The sequence below is a fragment of the Palaemon carinicauda genome, chromosome 9 (assembly GCF_036898095.1).
Source record: "Palaemon carinicauda isolate YSFRI2023 chromosome 9, ASM3689809v2, whole genome shotgun sequence".
In the NCBI taxonomy this organism is placed as follows: Eukaryota; Metazoa; Arthropoda; class Malacostraca; order Decapoda; family Palaemonidae; genus Palaemon; species Palaemon carinicauda.
In genome coordinates, this window is record NC_090733.1 from 152,274,739 (window position 1) to 152,292,238 (window position 17,500).

Here is a 17,500-nt window from a genome sequence, read left to right on the forward strand (position 1 = left end):
TTTTGTTTGTGCACAATTAGGGCTGTTTAGTCAAAAGAACTTATCAGCTTGGCTGTAAAAAAGCATTTAGATGTTTGCAAAGGACTATTTAATTTTTTTAACAAATGATCATATACAGAGATCGTTTAGCTAATATGTAATTGATGTTTTAATAAGCTTTCATATAATGTTATTTTAATGCTGTTTTTTTAGAGAGAGAGAGAGAGAGAGAGAGAGAGAGAGAGAGAGAGAGAGATCCAAATTCAAGGATACGAGGTCAATAATTGTTGTCGTTTATTCAAAGTGAAATGATAGAAGTGCAATTAAAACTCGATAGAAAAATAGAAAGAGAGAGAGAGAGAGAGAGAGAGAGAGAGAGAGAGAGCGATCCGAGGATACGAGTTCAATGATTGCTGCATTGTACTTGAAATGAAATGATAAAATGCAGTAAAAATCGATAAAGGAAACTGAGAGAGAGAGAGAGAGAGAGAGAGAGAGAGAGAGAGAGAGAGAGAAATGGATGGATGTATATTCAAGACTACTAGGCGTTCTCGTTGAAATGAATTTATCAGTGATCACCCACAGCCAGATGTGTTAGCTTTGTGGTTTCATGCATTTGCAAATCTCTAAATCAGTCTAACAGCGGCCATTTGCGTTATGCACAAAGCTGGAGGCGTGTCGGCTGTTAGGAATTGCTTGACCTTTTGCGATGGCTATAGATACTTGTAAGATTGCAGTATGACAGTGGATAGTTACACACCCACGCATATATATATATATATATATATTATGTATATATATAGATATATATATATATATATATATTCTCTACTTTTGGCTTTACTAGTAAGCCTTCTCCATTTACTTCTACCCTGTACACCTTGTTCTCTTAAACTTTTTTCCTTCATGTCATTCAATATATATATATATATATATATATGTATATATATATATATATATATATACATATATATACATATATTATATATTCCCTATCTAAGGAGGGATAACGAAACATGGTAAAAGGGTTTGTTTATCGTCATAATCAACAAAGCTCTACCAGTTAGGGCTACCCATACTAGGTTGGTTTGCTATAAACGATGAGAATATAATTTTCCACCATCCCCAATCTGCAGTGGCCAGCTTGGTGGTGAAAATCCCAAAAATGAAAAGGACATCCTTTGTCCTGCAGTGGACTAGAAACGGCTGTATTTGTTGTTGTTGTGCGTGTGTGTGTGAGTATATATATATATATATATATATATGTATATATATATATATATATATATATTTATATATATATATATATATATGTGTATATACATATATATATATATATATATATAATTTATATATATGTATGTATATATATATATATATATATATAAATAAAAACAATTAATGCACCACCATTTGGAATACCATAAAAAGATGTAAATAACTCAAAAATGAAATAATAAGCCAAATGATAAATGTGCCCCATTCTTAATTGAAATCATTATTCTTTCAGAATTTACCTCGTTAAGTCAAACAAACAGTACTTGGCAATTGTTCGAAACTCTCATGAAAATTATCGTTGTACTATAAATGTTAAAAACATGATATTTATCTTTCATTCTTGTTTGTTTTATAAGAATTTATGTATTATATAAAAAGGGGAAGTTACTTTAGAGGCACCAAATATATTGTAGTTATCAGAGAAATGTCATTTGCACAGGCACGGCTCAGAGTTTGACATAGAGATTATTATTATTATTATTATTATTATTATCATTATTATTATTATTATTATTATTATTATTATTATTATTATTATTATTATTATTCTTTAAGCTACAACCCTAGTTGTAAAAACAGGAGGCTATAATCCCAAGGGCTCCAACAGGGAAAATAGCCCAGTGAGGAAAGGAAATAAGGAAAAACTACAAGAGAAGTTTAAGAACAATAATAACATTAAAATAAAGAATGGTTTTAAGGTAACACTTGAATGGGTAATACTTATTGTAGTTAATTATTAATGACGTTTAGGCTTTTGAAATTGAAATATTTTAGTAATTTTAATACCTTATTATTTTTTACTATAAGTCTGCCTCCTGGTTAAAAAATCTTCAGTGTTAGTCTTGTGGATTTTACATTATAGCTAAAGAATTCGTATAATATTTATCTCAGTATGTCCAGGTAACCTTCGTGTAAGGTCCTATGATATATTTATCCCTTTAATAAATGCAATTAAAATATATCGTCGAGGGGAGGATTTTCAGGGGAGAATAGGACTCGACCCCTCAGGAGAAGAATAATGGAACTGCAAGTAAACAAAGGGAGAGGCTTATGCCTCTTGCAGAACAGTGTTGGAACCATTCTTTGTGAAATTTTAGAATATATCTCATAAAATATTTTTATGTATTCTTTAATATCATCAAAATTACTTAAAATCTTGGATAAAAATAATACGTTATTATTTAGTTGTCTTTAGTTTTAAAGGAAATGTTTCTTCAGAATAAATAAGCAATAGTATAGCTACGTGACTGATGTTGGCTTTAAACAAAGGAGCGATCAACTTTGTCTTCAAAAAGTTCCAATATTACAAAACTTGACTTCTTGATAGATAGTAGCCGAAATCAGACCAGTGTTCTTAAGAAAATATTAGTCTGTCCAACATGACTGAAATCAGGGCCTCATTATATAAGGGTCCTAGCCATGCAACTTTTTTTTTCTTTTATTTCTAAATGTGAAAACTATTTATTATTTATTGTAATAGATTGTACGAAAAAAAGAGCGTGAAATGTCGAGAGCCCCAAAAAACTTGAAGTCTTCTGGTTCTGTCTTGGGTTAATACATCCCTGTCTGTATTATAGAAGGTTAATGATGATATTTTAAGATGGACGAAGTATCTAGAGAATTAACCTAACTGCTTCACTGTCAAATCCATGACCCAACCCTAGATTGTAGTAGTAAATTTATATATCCTGAAGAATGAAAATTTTATTGATGATGACACTAATGTTAACAATGACAGTGGTTGTAGTAGAGAATCTGAAACGTAGATTATTGCGATAAAAATTACAACAGATTTAGCCACAACAAGAACTGAAAATACAAAAAGAAACAAACAGCAACAATGATAATATTAATGATAATACAAGGATATGTTGTTTGTTCCAGATGGCAAGTGTTCAAAATTCTTTGCGTGTTATACTAAACTTTCATTGTTTGATACATCGGAAAGATTTACATTTATCATCATTAAACTCTCGTTTACGATTAGATTACTGACACCAGCCGTTGATGAGGGACATCTTGGTCGGATGCATTCCTTCAATAATAATAATGTTTTCTCCTTGACGTTCGCGTCTTTGAATAATGTTTTCTTAGCCAACTAAAATCTGCCATGTACTCTTTTAAAAGCGCAATTTAGATGTTCGGTTATATTGAGTTTTTAAAATATGTAGTTAATGAATAACTGATTCATGTGATCTATTTTTTTTTTTCTTTTTTTTTCTTTTATTTTTTTTTCTTTACAATCCGTAGCCTCGATATTTTGATGTTAAAGGTTCTTATATTCTTTGATGCATTTAAAGACTAGATATTCTTTTAATATCTGTGTTTATTTCGAGATTGAGTATTCTTATATTCTCGGGTGTATTTTAAGATTATATATATTCTTATATTATTGTGTTTATTTCTAGATTAAGTATTCCTATATTCTTGGGTGTATTTTAGAATTAGTTATTCTTATATTCTCGGGTTTATTTCATCATAGAATATTCTCATATACTTTTAAGTTAATTTCAAATTTAAATATTCTTGAATACTCTAATATTTTTTTATTTATTTCACGACAAAATTATTCTTATATTTTTGGATGTATTTTAAAGAGAAATATTTCTAAATACTTGAGTTAACATCAAGGCTAAATGTTTTTATATTCTTTAATGCATTGCAAGATTAAATACTCTCATATCTTTTGGTGCCGCACGATCAGGTAGATTAAGCCGAAGGTGGACCAGTTTTACAGTGCAATTAGTGAGATTGAACAAACTCCTAGTGAACTCACTAAGGCCTTGTTTAATGGAAATAGTTTGCTGGCTCTTTTAAAATACTTCTTCCTTGTTAATTGTTGACTTCTTTGTTTTTTTTTTTTCCGAGAATACTTTATATGGTTTAGATACAGTATGTTTTACGCACATACAAACATACATTATACATATATACTGTATTTATACTATATATATATATATTTATATATATAGATATATATATATATATATTTATATATATAATTTATATATGCATATATAAAAATATATACTCATATATATATATATATATGTATATATATATATGCATATATATATGAATATATATATATATATATATATATATATTTATATATATATATATATATGTTTGTATGTATGTATCCCTTTCTTAGTTGGGATACCTTAACGTGGTGAAAAGGTTTATGTATTGCCATGATCAGAAAAGCTGTGATAGTCAGGATCACCCTTACTAGGTCACCTACAATCACCAACCCGCACTGGCCAGCATGGTAATGAAACCTGGCCAAACTCCAGACATCAATAAAGACATGTCTAAGACCTTTGTCCTGCAGTAGACTAGAAACGGTTGTATTTGTTATTGATATATTTATATATATATATATATATATATATAAATATATGTATATATATATATATATATATATATTTACAGAAATAAATTTCTACTTCATACCGAGATCGAACCCTAGCCCCTTCAAATGAAAGGCCAGGTCGCTTTCAACCATGCCACCAGAGGCTTATATATATATATATATATATATTCTGTATATATATATATATTTATGTATATATAATATATATATATATATATATATGTATATATATATATATATATATATATATATATATATATATATATATAAGTTCCCTCCCATTCATCAAGGTACCAAATTATCTCTCTCCCTTTCTTTCTCTCTCTGGCCCAATTGATTCCCGTCCGAGTGTTGTCTTTTTCTTCCTTAACGAGAAGTGTCTCTGAAGTGCTCACTATTATTCTCCATACATCACTTCATCTCCCGTAATCAGCTACGGTCGAGAAATTTATGGGCCTTTAGGTCGTTTCCGAAATAAAGCGGTTGGGCGTGAAAAATGTAAATTTTTGTTAGAGGTTTGAGAGAGAGAGAGAGAGAGAGAGAGAGAGAGAGAGAGAGATGTGGGAGTAGGATTACATACGAGAGAGAGAGAGAGAGAGAGAGAGAGAGAGAGGTGGTGTTATTGGCATAAATATGGAAGTTCCGTTACGGACAATAGAGAGAAAGAATAAAAAAGCTAAATACGGATAATGACGAGAGAGAGAGAGAGAGAGAGAGAGAGAGAGAGAGAGAGGAGAAGTATACAAACAATCACTAAAATTGTGACATCTACTCATTGCTCGTAATCTTAAATTAGCTGCTTGCACATCCTGGACGATCATCCCAAGATATCAACAGGCATTTAGAAAAGAAAAAGAGAGAACTGAAAATGCCATCGCGAGCATAATATAAGGCCCAGGCGACTCCGAAATGAAGGAATTTCAGTGTCCATACGACTGTGGCAGCCGTTTTCTTTGCTCATGATACTCTGACGGACTTAATGAAACCTATAATATATCCAGCGCGTCTGACGTGAAACGTTTGCTGGCTACGACCGTCTTTGCTTGCTACAAGCAGTATTCGTTGAAGTAACTTAGTTAATTTCTTTTATCGTATTTTATATTGGTATATTGTTAGTTTTTTTTTTTTTTTTTTTTTTTTTAGAAAATTGTATTTCTGATTGATATATATGAGGTAGTCTGGAATTTTAATTTTTTCCATTGTATAAATAATTATATATACTGAAGAATTATACACTGGATGGTTATTATTTGTATATCGTGAGGTTTTCTTCATCATTGGAAAATTACTAATCTAATGTAAGTGGACTTCATCATGATAAATTTACTTTTATTTATTTACGTTCTTCTTTTAGGTTATATAATTCTCATGACTTAGATGAAACATGAGCTTCATTTCAGAATAATTGCAGACAAAAACTAGTAAAACATAAAGCCAAAGGGCGGAATATTTTTGTACATAGTTTTCGTTTGAAATAGAATACTTCGCGTTTCCCTAAAAAAATCCTTCCAGTGAGGTTGAATTATATTGTCATAATGTGGAAACAGCATTTAGCAATTCAAAGACTCTCTCTCTCTCTCTCTCTCTCTCTCTCTCTCTCTCTCTCTCTCACATATATATATACATATGTATATGTATTTATATACATATGTATATATATATATATATATATATGTGTGTGTGTGTGTGTGTTATAGTGTGTATGTGTGTGTTTGTGTCTGCTCTATACTGTATATATATGTATATAGATATATATATGTATATATATACATACATAATATATATATACACACACATATATATGTATATGTATATATATGTATATATATACATAATATATATATATATTTATATATATATATATATATATATGTGTGTGTGTGTGTGTGTGTATATATCCCATCATTTTTTATTCCCAAAATTGCAGAATGAAGGATATAACAAAGCCCTCCTAAATTCCATGCTTTCCTCTTAACCTCGATTACGCCCTTCACTGTTTCATATCACGCCTTGTTAGCCTAAAACACGTTTGCATTAACTCTGCTATCTTCCCCTTTAACAAAGACCAGGTTCATTAACCTTGCAACAGCATTAAAGGTTTTTTTTTATTCTTTTTCTTCTCTATTACCATTTTATCCCTTTCTAATATTAATGTTCTTTTTAATATTTTAGCTCGCCGGAAAGGGCCCATGCGGTCCTTCGTCGAGTTATATTTTAAAAGTTGCATACTAAATTGCTTTTGGAATGTTATTTTAGCGTACGGGCAGCTGCAGATTTTAAAAGTTTTCGTATATCGGTTTGAATACTCAAAAAAAAAAAGTTGTTTCTTTGTCTTGGCTATTTTTAAGTAAATATACCCACACACACATTATATATATATATACTTCGTGGCCGAATGGGTTAGTCACTGTCTATATAAGCTTGCCGACCAGGGTTCGATTCCCGGCCGGAGCCAAGCTCTTGTCTTTGTGTGATTTCGCCTGGGGCTCTGATCCCGAGGTCGTTAAGAGAATCCAGACATTAATATATCAAAATATATATGGCTTATTTGAATATATATATATATATATATATATATATTTCTCTCTCTCTCTCTCTCTCTCTCTCTCTCTCTCTCTCTCTATATATATATATATATATATATAAGCAGTGTATACATACATACATACATACATACATACATATACTGCGTATAACTTTCACAATTCGCAATCATTAACAATATTAAATCCCCCTGACTATCGCTATGAACCTCAATAATTACTGCCAGAAAACCTCAGTAGGCGAAATAGCAATCGCACGCAACTTGGAAGGTTCGATAAACAGGAATCTCTGTCGATATCGGCAATAATCAAGACCTGGATTGTTGCATTCGGCTCCAACTTTGAATGTCAGTCTAAATTAGGGACTCGGAACACGGGTTGACAATTTGCATGTTGATTGTTGTCTCACGCGGGACCTAATCATCACCGGTGGATAGGGAAGTTGGTGGCTGTGTGTGGCTTAATAAGGAGAAGGATATTCGTGTTGGTTGATGATCGTTGGGTTTGGCGCATCTCTTTTAGAGGTTTAAAGGCCGCTCATGAATGGCAGAGGCAAGGGACAGTGACATTGCCAAAGAGGTTTAAAGGCTGCTCATGAATGGCAGAGGCAAGGGACAGTGACATTGCCAAAGAGGTTTAAAGGCTGCTCATGAATGGCAGAGGCAAGGGACAGTGACATTGCCAAAGAGGTTTAAAGGCTGCTCATGAATGGCAGAGGCAAGGGACAGTGACATTGCCAAAGAGGTTTAAAGGCTGATCATGAATGGCAGAGGCAAGGGACAGTGACATTGCCAAAGAGGTTTAAAGGCTGCTCATGAATGGCAGAGGCAAGGGACAGTGACATTGCCAAAGAGGTTTAAAGGCTGCTCATGAATGGCAAAGGCAAGGGACAGTGACGTTGCCCTATCAACCAGGAAAATGCCCTAGAGACTGACCATATTATATACGATCAGCGCCCAAGCCCCCTCTCCATCCAAGTTAGGACCGAGGAGAGCCAGGCAATGGTTGGTGATGACTGCAGGTAGACCTATAAGCTCCCCCAAACCCCCCATCCTTAGCTCACTAGGATGGTGAGGTTGCAGCGACCCGAGGAACTTGACGAGTCTGAGCGGGACTCTAACCCCAGTCTGGCAATCATCAGGCAAGGATGCTACCACTAGGCCACCACAACTTTATTTTCATTTTGCAAATGAAAATAAGGGATTATTTTATTTTATATTAAGTTTAGGAGATTTTTCTTATATAATGAAATTTAAAAAGAAAAAAATATTCAGGAATTATATAAATTGAAGTGGTGTTTCCATGTTTTTGTGGTGAGTAATGTTTCACTGCTCTTCTAGTGCACATAAAGGTAATAGCAGTTTGCTTATCAATGTACTGAAAATTATGGTACTTTGCTTATCAATGTATTTAAGATAGTGGCAATTTGTTTAATAATGCATTAAAGGTAATGGAAATTTGCTTATCAATGGACTAAAGATAATGATAATTAGCCTATCAGTGTACTAAAGATAATGGCAATTTGCTTATCAATGTAATTAAGATAATGGCAGTTTGTTTATCAATGTATTAAAGATAATGAAAATTTGCTTATCAATGTATTAAAGGTAATGAAAATTTGCTTATCAATGGACTAAAGATAATGGCAATTTGCCTATCAGTGTACTAAAGATAATGGCAATTTGCCCATCAGTGTACCAAAGATAATGTCAGTTTGCTTATCAATGTACTTAAGATAATGGTAATTTGTTTATCAATGTAATAGAGATAAGGGGAATTTGTTTATCCGTGTATTATAGATAATGGCAATTTCCTTATCAATGGAGTATAGATAATGGCAATTCGTAATTTGCTTATCAATGTACTAAAGATAATGGCAATTTGCTTATCAATGTAATAAATGTAATGGATATGTGCTTATCAATTTACTAAAGATAATGGCAATTTACTTATCAATGGAGTAAAGATACTAGAAATTGGCTTTTCAATGTACCAAAGATAGTGGCAATTTTCTTATCAATGTACTAAAGGAAATGGAAATTTGCTTATCAATGTACTAAATAAAGATAATGACAATTTGCTTATCAATGTACTGTACTTTTGATAGTATATATATATATATATATATATATATATATATTCATAAATACCTATTCTACTATTTCTACGGTTCCATTGAATCCAAACTACCCATGGTATGCGAACAACGTATTCCATTTAACACTCATTCTGCCTAGACTTCTCTCGCCTTACTTCAACAACACCACATCTCTCTAACCAGATCACCAGAAACAAACATACAAACACACTAACAAGCATGTTCAATTGAACTATGCTGAGAAACCCTACTAAAATGATATCGTGAAACCCTCCCACGTCTGGCGTGGGCACAGCGAGAGGAAGCCCCGGAAATAAGTGAAGTATGCGCAGTTTCCGGCAGCTTGGTTCACTTGCATCTCCTTGAACGAATATTCATTTTGCAGATGACCCTTGAACTTAACTGTGAAGAGAAGGGTCAATATATATTTTTTCTAGAATGTACATTTAGATGTGTATCTTTTAGATGTTATTTATAATAACTTTTTTTTCGTATGACTATATTTTACTTTTTTTTTTTTTTTTTTTTAGATATGTATAAATCCCGTGATCTATTTTGAAATTGTTGAATCCATTTTTATACATTTGGTGAATCCCGTTAACTTATTCTTAAGAGCTTTATGATTATACATGATTTCTCCTTCTATCCCAGATAATTGAAGTAGATATTTTTAATTATTTCCTAGATGACATAAAAAAAATTCATCATCATCATCATCATCATCATGATCTCCTCCTACGCCTATTGACGCAAAGGGCCTCGGTTAGATTTCGCCAGTCGTCTCTGTCGGAACTTTTAATTCAATACTTCTCCATTCATCATCTACTTCGCGCTTTATAGTCCTTAGACATGTAGGCCTAGGTATTCCAATGCCTTGTAGAGCCCAACTGAACGTTTGATGAAATAACTTCTCTTAGGGAGTGCGAAGAGCATGCCCAAACTATGTCCATCTAACCCTCATTTCTTTTTCTAAAAAAAAAAAAAAAAAAATTAAACCTGTAAGATTAAACCTGTAGGTTTTCATTATGAAATTTTTTTTATTTTCAGAGAAATGTTTCATTTACTTGAGGTTTATTACTTTAAATGAAATTTAAATTGATGCCAGTGTTTGGCCATTAGTGTGAATTAATAGTTGTCCTATAAACTCCATATTTAAATCGATAATGAGTGATAATATTGCAATAGAATTTTATGACCTGTTTTTTGACACATCCAGAGTGAATTTTCTTAATGAAATTCAAATTTTTATTCATTATTTTTTTTTTTGCATGGAATAACAAGCAATCAGTCGTCATTACATATATTTACATACATGCGAATATTCTGGCTTAACTGGTATTAGCAGTAATAATATGGGTGTACATACATTCATACATATTTACTTACATACAAACATTGTAACTATACTGGACATACGGCTGAATGATCTTACGTAGAGTTGTTTACTGCTGCTAAAGAATTTATTCATGAACATGGTGATAAGAATTATTGAAAACCAATCAATGTTCAAGTGCTACATTTTAACAGAGTACACACACACACACACACACACACACATATATATATATATATATATATATGTATGTGTGTGTGTGTGGTGAACAGTTCTACTAGTAGGACACTCCAAAATCAAACCATTGTTCTCTTGTCTTGGGTAGTGTCATAGCCTTTGTACCATGGTCTTTCACTGTCTTGGGTAAGATTTTTCTTGCTTGAGGGTACACTTGGGTATCCAATCTCTCTCTCTCTCTCTCTCTCTCTCTCTCTCTCTCTCTCTCTGTTTATAGTTTATATAGGGGACATTTATTTTAATGTCTTTGTTCTTAGAATATTTTATTTTTGCTTGTATCCTTTCCTGACTGGGCTCTTTTCCCTGCTGGAGCCCTTGGGCTTGTAGCATTCTGCCTTTCCAACTAAGGTTGTAGCTTAGTAATTGATATATATATATATATATATATATGAATTGCTATTCATATATAGATATGTATATATGTGTATATATATATATATATATATATGTGTGTGTGTGTGTGTGTATATATATATGTATATATACATATATAGACATACATATAAATATATATATATATACGTACATACATATATATATATATATATATATGTGTGTGTGCATATATATATATATATATATATGAATAGCGCATACATACAAAATTATTCAAACTAGTTATGTACAAATGTACGTTTTAAAGTTAATATATCGTTGTTTTATATAATTTTTACCCATAAACATTATTCTTAAATCCTGGTTTTTTTGTCTTTGCAGGGATTTATCCAACAACAACCTCACGACGATCCCAAATCTGGCATTTGCAAGTTATCCAGCGCTCCGTCATCTGTAAGTATCCATGAGGTGTTTGCCTACAGTTAATGTGTTTGAGTAAAGTTAAAACAAATAAAATGTACTTGCGTTTAAGACATTTGTTTATGCTGATGACAAAATAAAATATTTATAGCTTTATAGCTTATATCTTTATTTTTTTTTTCTAAAGATTTTCAAGCATACTATAGTCAATTTTTTTAGCGAGGCAGATTTGCACCGACTCGCAGGGGTGCCCTTTTAGCTCGGAAAAGTTTCCTGATCGCTGATTGGTTGGACAATATAATTTTAACCAATTAGCGATCAGGAAACTTTTCCGAGCTAAAAGGGCATCGCTGCGAGTCGGTGCAAATCTGCCTCGCTATGAGAAATGGAGTATAGATTCTGGAGATTTCAAAAACTGATACAAGGAAAAGGGGGTAACGTCTTCTTGTTTACCTTTAGCACAATTGTCACTCTTTGACCACCTTACTTTATTAATAACTGATAATTTGTTCAATATCAAAGGGTACTTTAATCAAAGTTAATTAATATAATTAACTAGAATGCGATTGTCATTTGCTTGCTACTTCACGCAATAGCTGGCAATTTAATATAGATTTTATTTTTAAATGTAATAACTGTGTCACATCCAAAGTTTTCTTAAGTTCAAGACATATTTGTCCTAAAATAAGAATATACGATCAAGACATTTATATGTCCTAAAGTAAGAATATTCGATCAAGACATCTATATGTCCTAATGTAAGAATGTTCGATCAAGACATTTTTATGTCCTAAAGTAAATTTATTTGATCAAGTCCGTTATATGTCCTAAAATAAGATTATATAATCAAGACATGTATACGTCTTAGTGTAAGAGTATTCGATCAAGACATTAATATGTCCTAAAGTAAGAATATACGATCAAGACATTTATATGTCCTAAAGTAATAATCTACGAAAGAGAATATCTTGAGGAACAAATCTGATTATTCTTATGAGGTCTTTCCAAAGTATTTCAACATAAATATGTTGTTAGGTTTAGGAAATTGAGTTGTGTTCACACGTATTTGATGTCTCTGCTGTCTATTTCAACACTCGCTTGAAACATAAATTGGACTTCTATCAAAAAATGCTCGTTCCTTTAAGCGAATGAAAGTATCGTTGAGGCTAATGGTGTTTGTTTATTTTTTATTTTTTTTTTAACTTGTTTGTCAGTGATATTCTTGTAATCAAATAAAAGAACATTTCTGGATTAACTTCGAATTTCTCTCTCTCTCTCTCTCTCTCACTCTCTCTCTCTCTCTCTCTCTCTCTCTCTCTCTCTCTCTCATGACACAATGAGTGGAATATCTCATTCTTGAGACCAATATAAAAACTATTTACAATATATCTTTCATTTTTATATCCTTTTTTACGTCTCATAAAACTCATATCATGCATCCGAGGTCCACTGCACAGCATTTTTAACCCTTTGTAAGCAGTCGAACTTAATGTAGAAATATCATTTGAATTGTTTTAAGGTATTTGTGTTACAAGTCCCTGCTCACGAACGGAAATTTAATAATGGTAGTTTGCCGCTGCCCTCATGAATGCATACAATCATTTGAAAGTTATACTGAGGGAAATATAGAGAGAAAGAATAATAATATTTTTGAGGACGAAATCTAGGGAGAAAGAATTATCATTTTGCTGAGGACGATATGCAAAAATCTTTAGTTCCCCTTATTAGGTTTTACTGTGGTTTTCTGTAATGTTACACTCTACGCATCTTGTACATACTATTTCACTATCAACCCGTTTCTCTCTTCCCTTACTTCCGAACGCATAGGGCTTTGGAATTGAGATTGGTTTAGGAAAAAAAAAAAAAGAGAGAGAGAGAGAAGAAAGTTTTTGTGATTCAGTAATTATGAAATAAACTCGTTTATTTATGCGGCAGTAAATAACAGTCTTTTAAATTTTGGTTTATTTTAATATAAAGAAAAGTATGAAGCTTTCCGGGATTCAATATTGTGAAATGAATATGTTTATTTATGCTATATATTATTAGGCTTATCAATGCTCCCTTTAGATTTAAGGTAATACTGCCGAATATGCTCATGAGATATTATGCATTACATCGGGAATAGCGGCATTCACGTATTGGAATATGGATTAATTCTGTCAGCATAGAATTTAGCATTAGAATATTCATATCAATGACGTTGGTGATGATGGCACGTTAATTAATCACTAGAATGATCCGTGAATTATTTTCGAATTGGGTAGGGCTTAAAATCTCGTGTGTACATTTGATCAATAAAGTTTATTCTAATTTACCGGGTGACCTGAAAAATAAAGTTTTTTTATTTGAATTTTATAAAGGGATAGATAACTTTTTTCTTTACTGTAATAACACTGATATTTATATGGTAAAGCGAATTTAATGTTTATTGGTAAAACTTGGTTTTTTTTGTAGTAAATGTATAGAAATTGTATAAAACTGTACATTTATAAAAATATATTAACTTATGTATTATGATATAGACTATGAAAGTTGTCTACATATATTTACATACTGAATCATTTCAATATTAGAAGGAATTAGAAAATTCAATGAGAAAATAAAAACAGAAAAATAAAATAACAGATTTAAATGGAAACTCGACTACAGAGAAATCTTGCATATAGAACACTATAAACATCTTGTTTATGTTATGATTTTAAAATTATAAAGCAAAGGCAACGTGGATCCCTTCGCCTTTTTTTCGGAAGATTCTGACATTTCAATAGGAAATCGTAATGAATAAAATAAGTCTCTCTCTGGAAGATGCAAAATACACCGGAAGATGCATTAGCAACTCTCTGGTAGATATACGAGGTGCATCACACTGAGGGACCTGGGGGAACCCAAACATAGAATAAGGCAATAAGGTAAGGTAAGACTCTCTCTCTCTCTCTCTCTCTCTCTCTCTCTCTCTCTCTCTCTCTCTCAAAAGACAATCATTTCGTGTTATCGGTGAAAATCAACATTTTATGACGATTCAAACTCGTGATAGTTTTTATTTTTCACTTTTATCATCTCCATTAAAGGCTACGAGATTGCTAATTAAAAAACTTTTCAATCAATATCTATTAAAGTTACAGATGTTTTTCCTTTATTTCTTCACCTTTAATTATGTCTTGGTGAGAAGGATTTCATCGGGAATTATGTTGGATTGATATGACAATGGAAATTCAGTAATCTATTTTCTATTAATTATATTTGATCATTATATATCTATATATACAGTATACACACACATAAGTAGATATTTATATATACGTATATATATATATATGTGTATATATAAATATATATATATATATATATATATATATATATATATATATATATATATATATATATATGTATATATATATATATGTGTGTGTGTGTGTATATATATATATATATATATATATATATATATATATATATGTTATATATATACATATGTATATATGTGTATGTATATATACATTATGAATATGTACTTGTGTATATATATACATACATACATATATGTACATATAATATTTCTCACAACATATAAGTGCACAGTTTCTATATATATTCTATTCTCTCGCTTATGTTTGTTCACGAGATATCACTAGAAGTGAAAATTAATTTCAATAGAGTTTCGTGAGGGGAGGAATATGGACCGAGAAATTGTCTGTTGGATTTTTAAAGGATCGGGAAATCTTGTCTATTAAGATCCCCCTTATTCCATCAAGGTTACAATCAGGGTTTAAACATTTAAGGTAATTACCTTAGTTTGAGGTAATTTGCATGGTTTCAAGGTATTTTTCAAGGTATTCTATTTTGTTTCTCTTCCCCTTGTTATTTTGAAGTTTTTATAGTTTATATATGAAATATCTATTTTAATGTTATTATTGTTCTTAAACTTCTCTTCTAGTTTTTCCTCATTCATTTTCCTCACTGGGGTTTCTTCCCTGTTGGAGCCCTTGGGCTTATAGCATCCTGCTTTTCCAACTAGGGTTGTAGCTTAGCAAGTGATAATAATAATAATAATAATAATAATAATAATAATAATAATAATAAAAATAATAATAATGGTAATAATAATAATAATGATATTTTAAGGTATTTTCAGTTTTACTAGCTTCAAATTTAAGTTAATTGGAAAAGTTTTAAGGTAATCTAAGGTCAAAGGCAGCACGATGTAAGGTGATGGCCACATGCTCAAGTTTAAACCCTGGTTATAACTGCACCCGAGAAATTTTTAGTTTTCTGAACTGGTTTGAGGGATTTAAAGTTCTCTTGCGTTGTTACACTGTTTGTTACTATACTCTATTCTTTTTAATGAGGCGCATTTGCACCCACGCGCAGCTAAGCCCTTTAGGTCGGAAAATTTTCCTGTTATGTGATTGGTTAGAATTATCTTGTCAAACCAATCAGCGATCAGGAAACTTTTCCGAGCTTAAAGGACACCCCTGCGAGTCTGTGCAAATCTGCTTCACTAAAAAGAATTGACTATAGTAAATTGCTTTGACACTGAGACAGGTATTTGTTTTCTTACTGTTTTTTTTTTTTTGTGACTTCATCAGAATACCAAAGTGGGTCAGAGCTCAAAATTGTCTCGCTTTTATTTTTTTCAAGTTATGATTGATATTGGGGATTAGATTTAATTAAATTTTCTCATTTTTCAATATATTTCGCAGTAAAACTTCATCACATTTATTCTATTTATAGTCCTAATATTTAAGATTAGAGGCTGTTAAATAATGCTTTAGGCATTGGTCTGATTATGACGTTATAAAAATATGAATATATAGATAGATAGATAGATGAGAACAATCAGTAATCTTAACGTATAATTATAAAAAGTTAGGAAAAGTTAAATATATAGATAGATACAGTAGATAGATAGATAGATAGATAGATAGATAGATACTGTAGATAGATAGATGAGAACAATCAGTAATCTTAACGTGTAATTATAAAAAGCTATGAAAAGTTAAATATATAGATAGATAGATCAGAACAATCATTAATCTTAACGTGTAATTCAAAAAAGTTATGAAAAGATAGATAGATAGATAGATGAGAACAATCATTAATCTGAACGTGTAATTTTAAAAAGTTAAACAGCTTGCAACAGTTTATTATTTACCTTCATGCTGAAGCAACTACAGAAAAACAGTCGCCAGTATAGAATGTCCCTGTCTGGCGATCTTCCTGAATGGGGTTCGAGTCCCGCTCATATTCAATAGCTTCTTTAGTGTCTGCAACCTCACCATCCTTGTTAGCTAAGGGAGTGGCTGTTGGAGGAGCCTATAGGTCTACCTGCTGAGTCACCAGTAAGGCATTGCCTGGTCCTCTCTGGACCTAGCTTAGGTGAAGAGGGCTCTGAGTTGCTGATGGAGAAGGGCCTTGGATGCTGATCATATATATATATATATATATATATATATATATATATATATATATATATATATATATATATATATATAGTGTCAGTCTTTAAGGCATTAACATGCTAGCTAGAGTATTGCCACTGTCCCTTGCCTTTGTCACTCATTAACGGCCTTTAAACCTTTAAACCAGCTGATAATTTGAAAACACTAAACACAGCAGTAACTGACCCAAAAGGCTAATTAAAAAAGTGTGAAAATATTATTCCAAAATTTCATTTTAGAGAACGAACATACGAACATACGCTTAGGCTTGTGAGGATACATAGAGACTAAGCACCCTCGAGAGACAACCCCCCTCCCCTTCCCCCCTCCCCTCTCCCTCCCCCTCCCGAGAGACAACCCCCTCCCCCCTCTTCCCCCCCCCCCTCCCCTCTACGCCCTAATACCTATTGATTCCTGAGGGAACATTACGTCACCCCGTGCATTATCTGCACACGTCACCCT

General features: G+C 31.8%; 1 protein-coding gene across 1 annotated transcript in view; it reads left to right on the plus strand.

The window, feature by feature from the left end:
- Positions 1 to 8,243: 8,243 nt before the first annotated feature.
- Positions 8,244 to 17,500, plus strand: part of LOC137646704 (thyrotropin receptor-like) — a 68,662-nt gene continuing 59,405 nt past the window's right edge. The window contains exons 1-2 of the mRNA XM_068379811.1: positions 8,244 to 8,317; positions 11,562 to 11,633. Of these exons, the coding sequence (XP_068235912.1) occupies positions 8,244 to 8,317; positions 11,562 to 11,633 (146 nt within the window). The remainder of the gene's footprint in view (positions 8,318 to 11,561; positions 11,634 to 17,500) is intronic.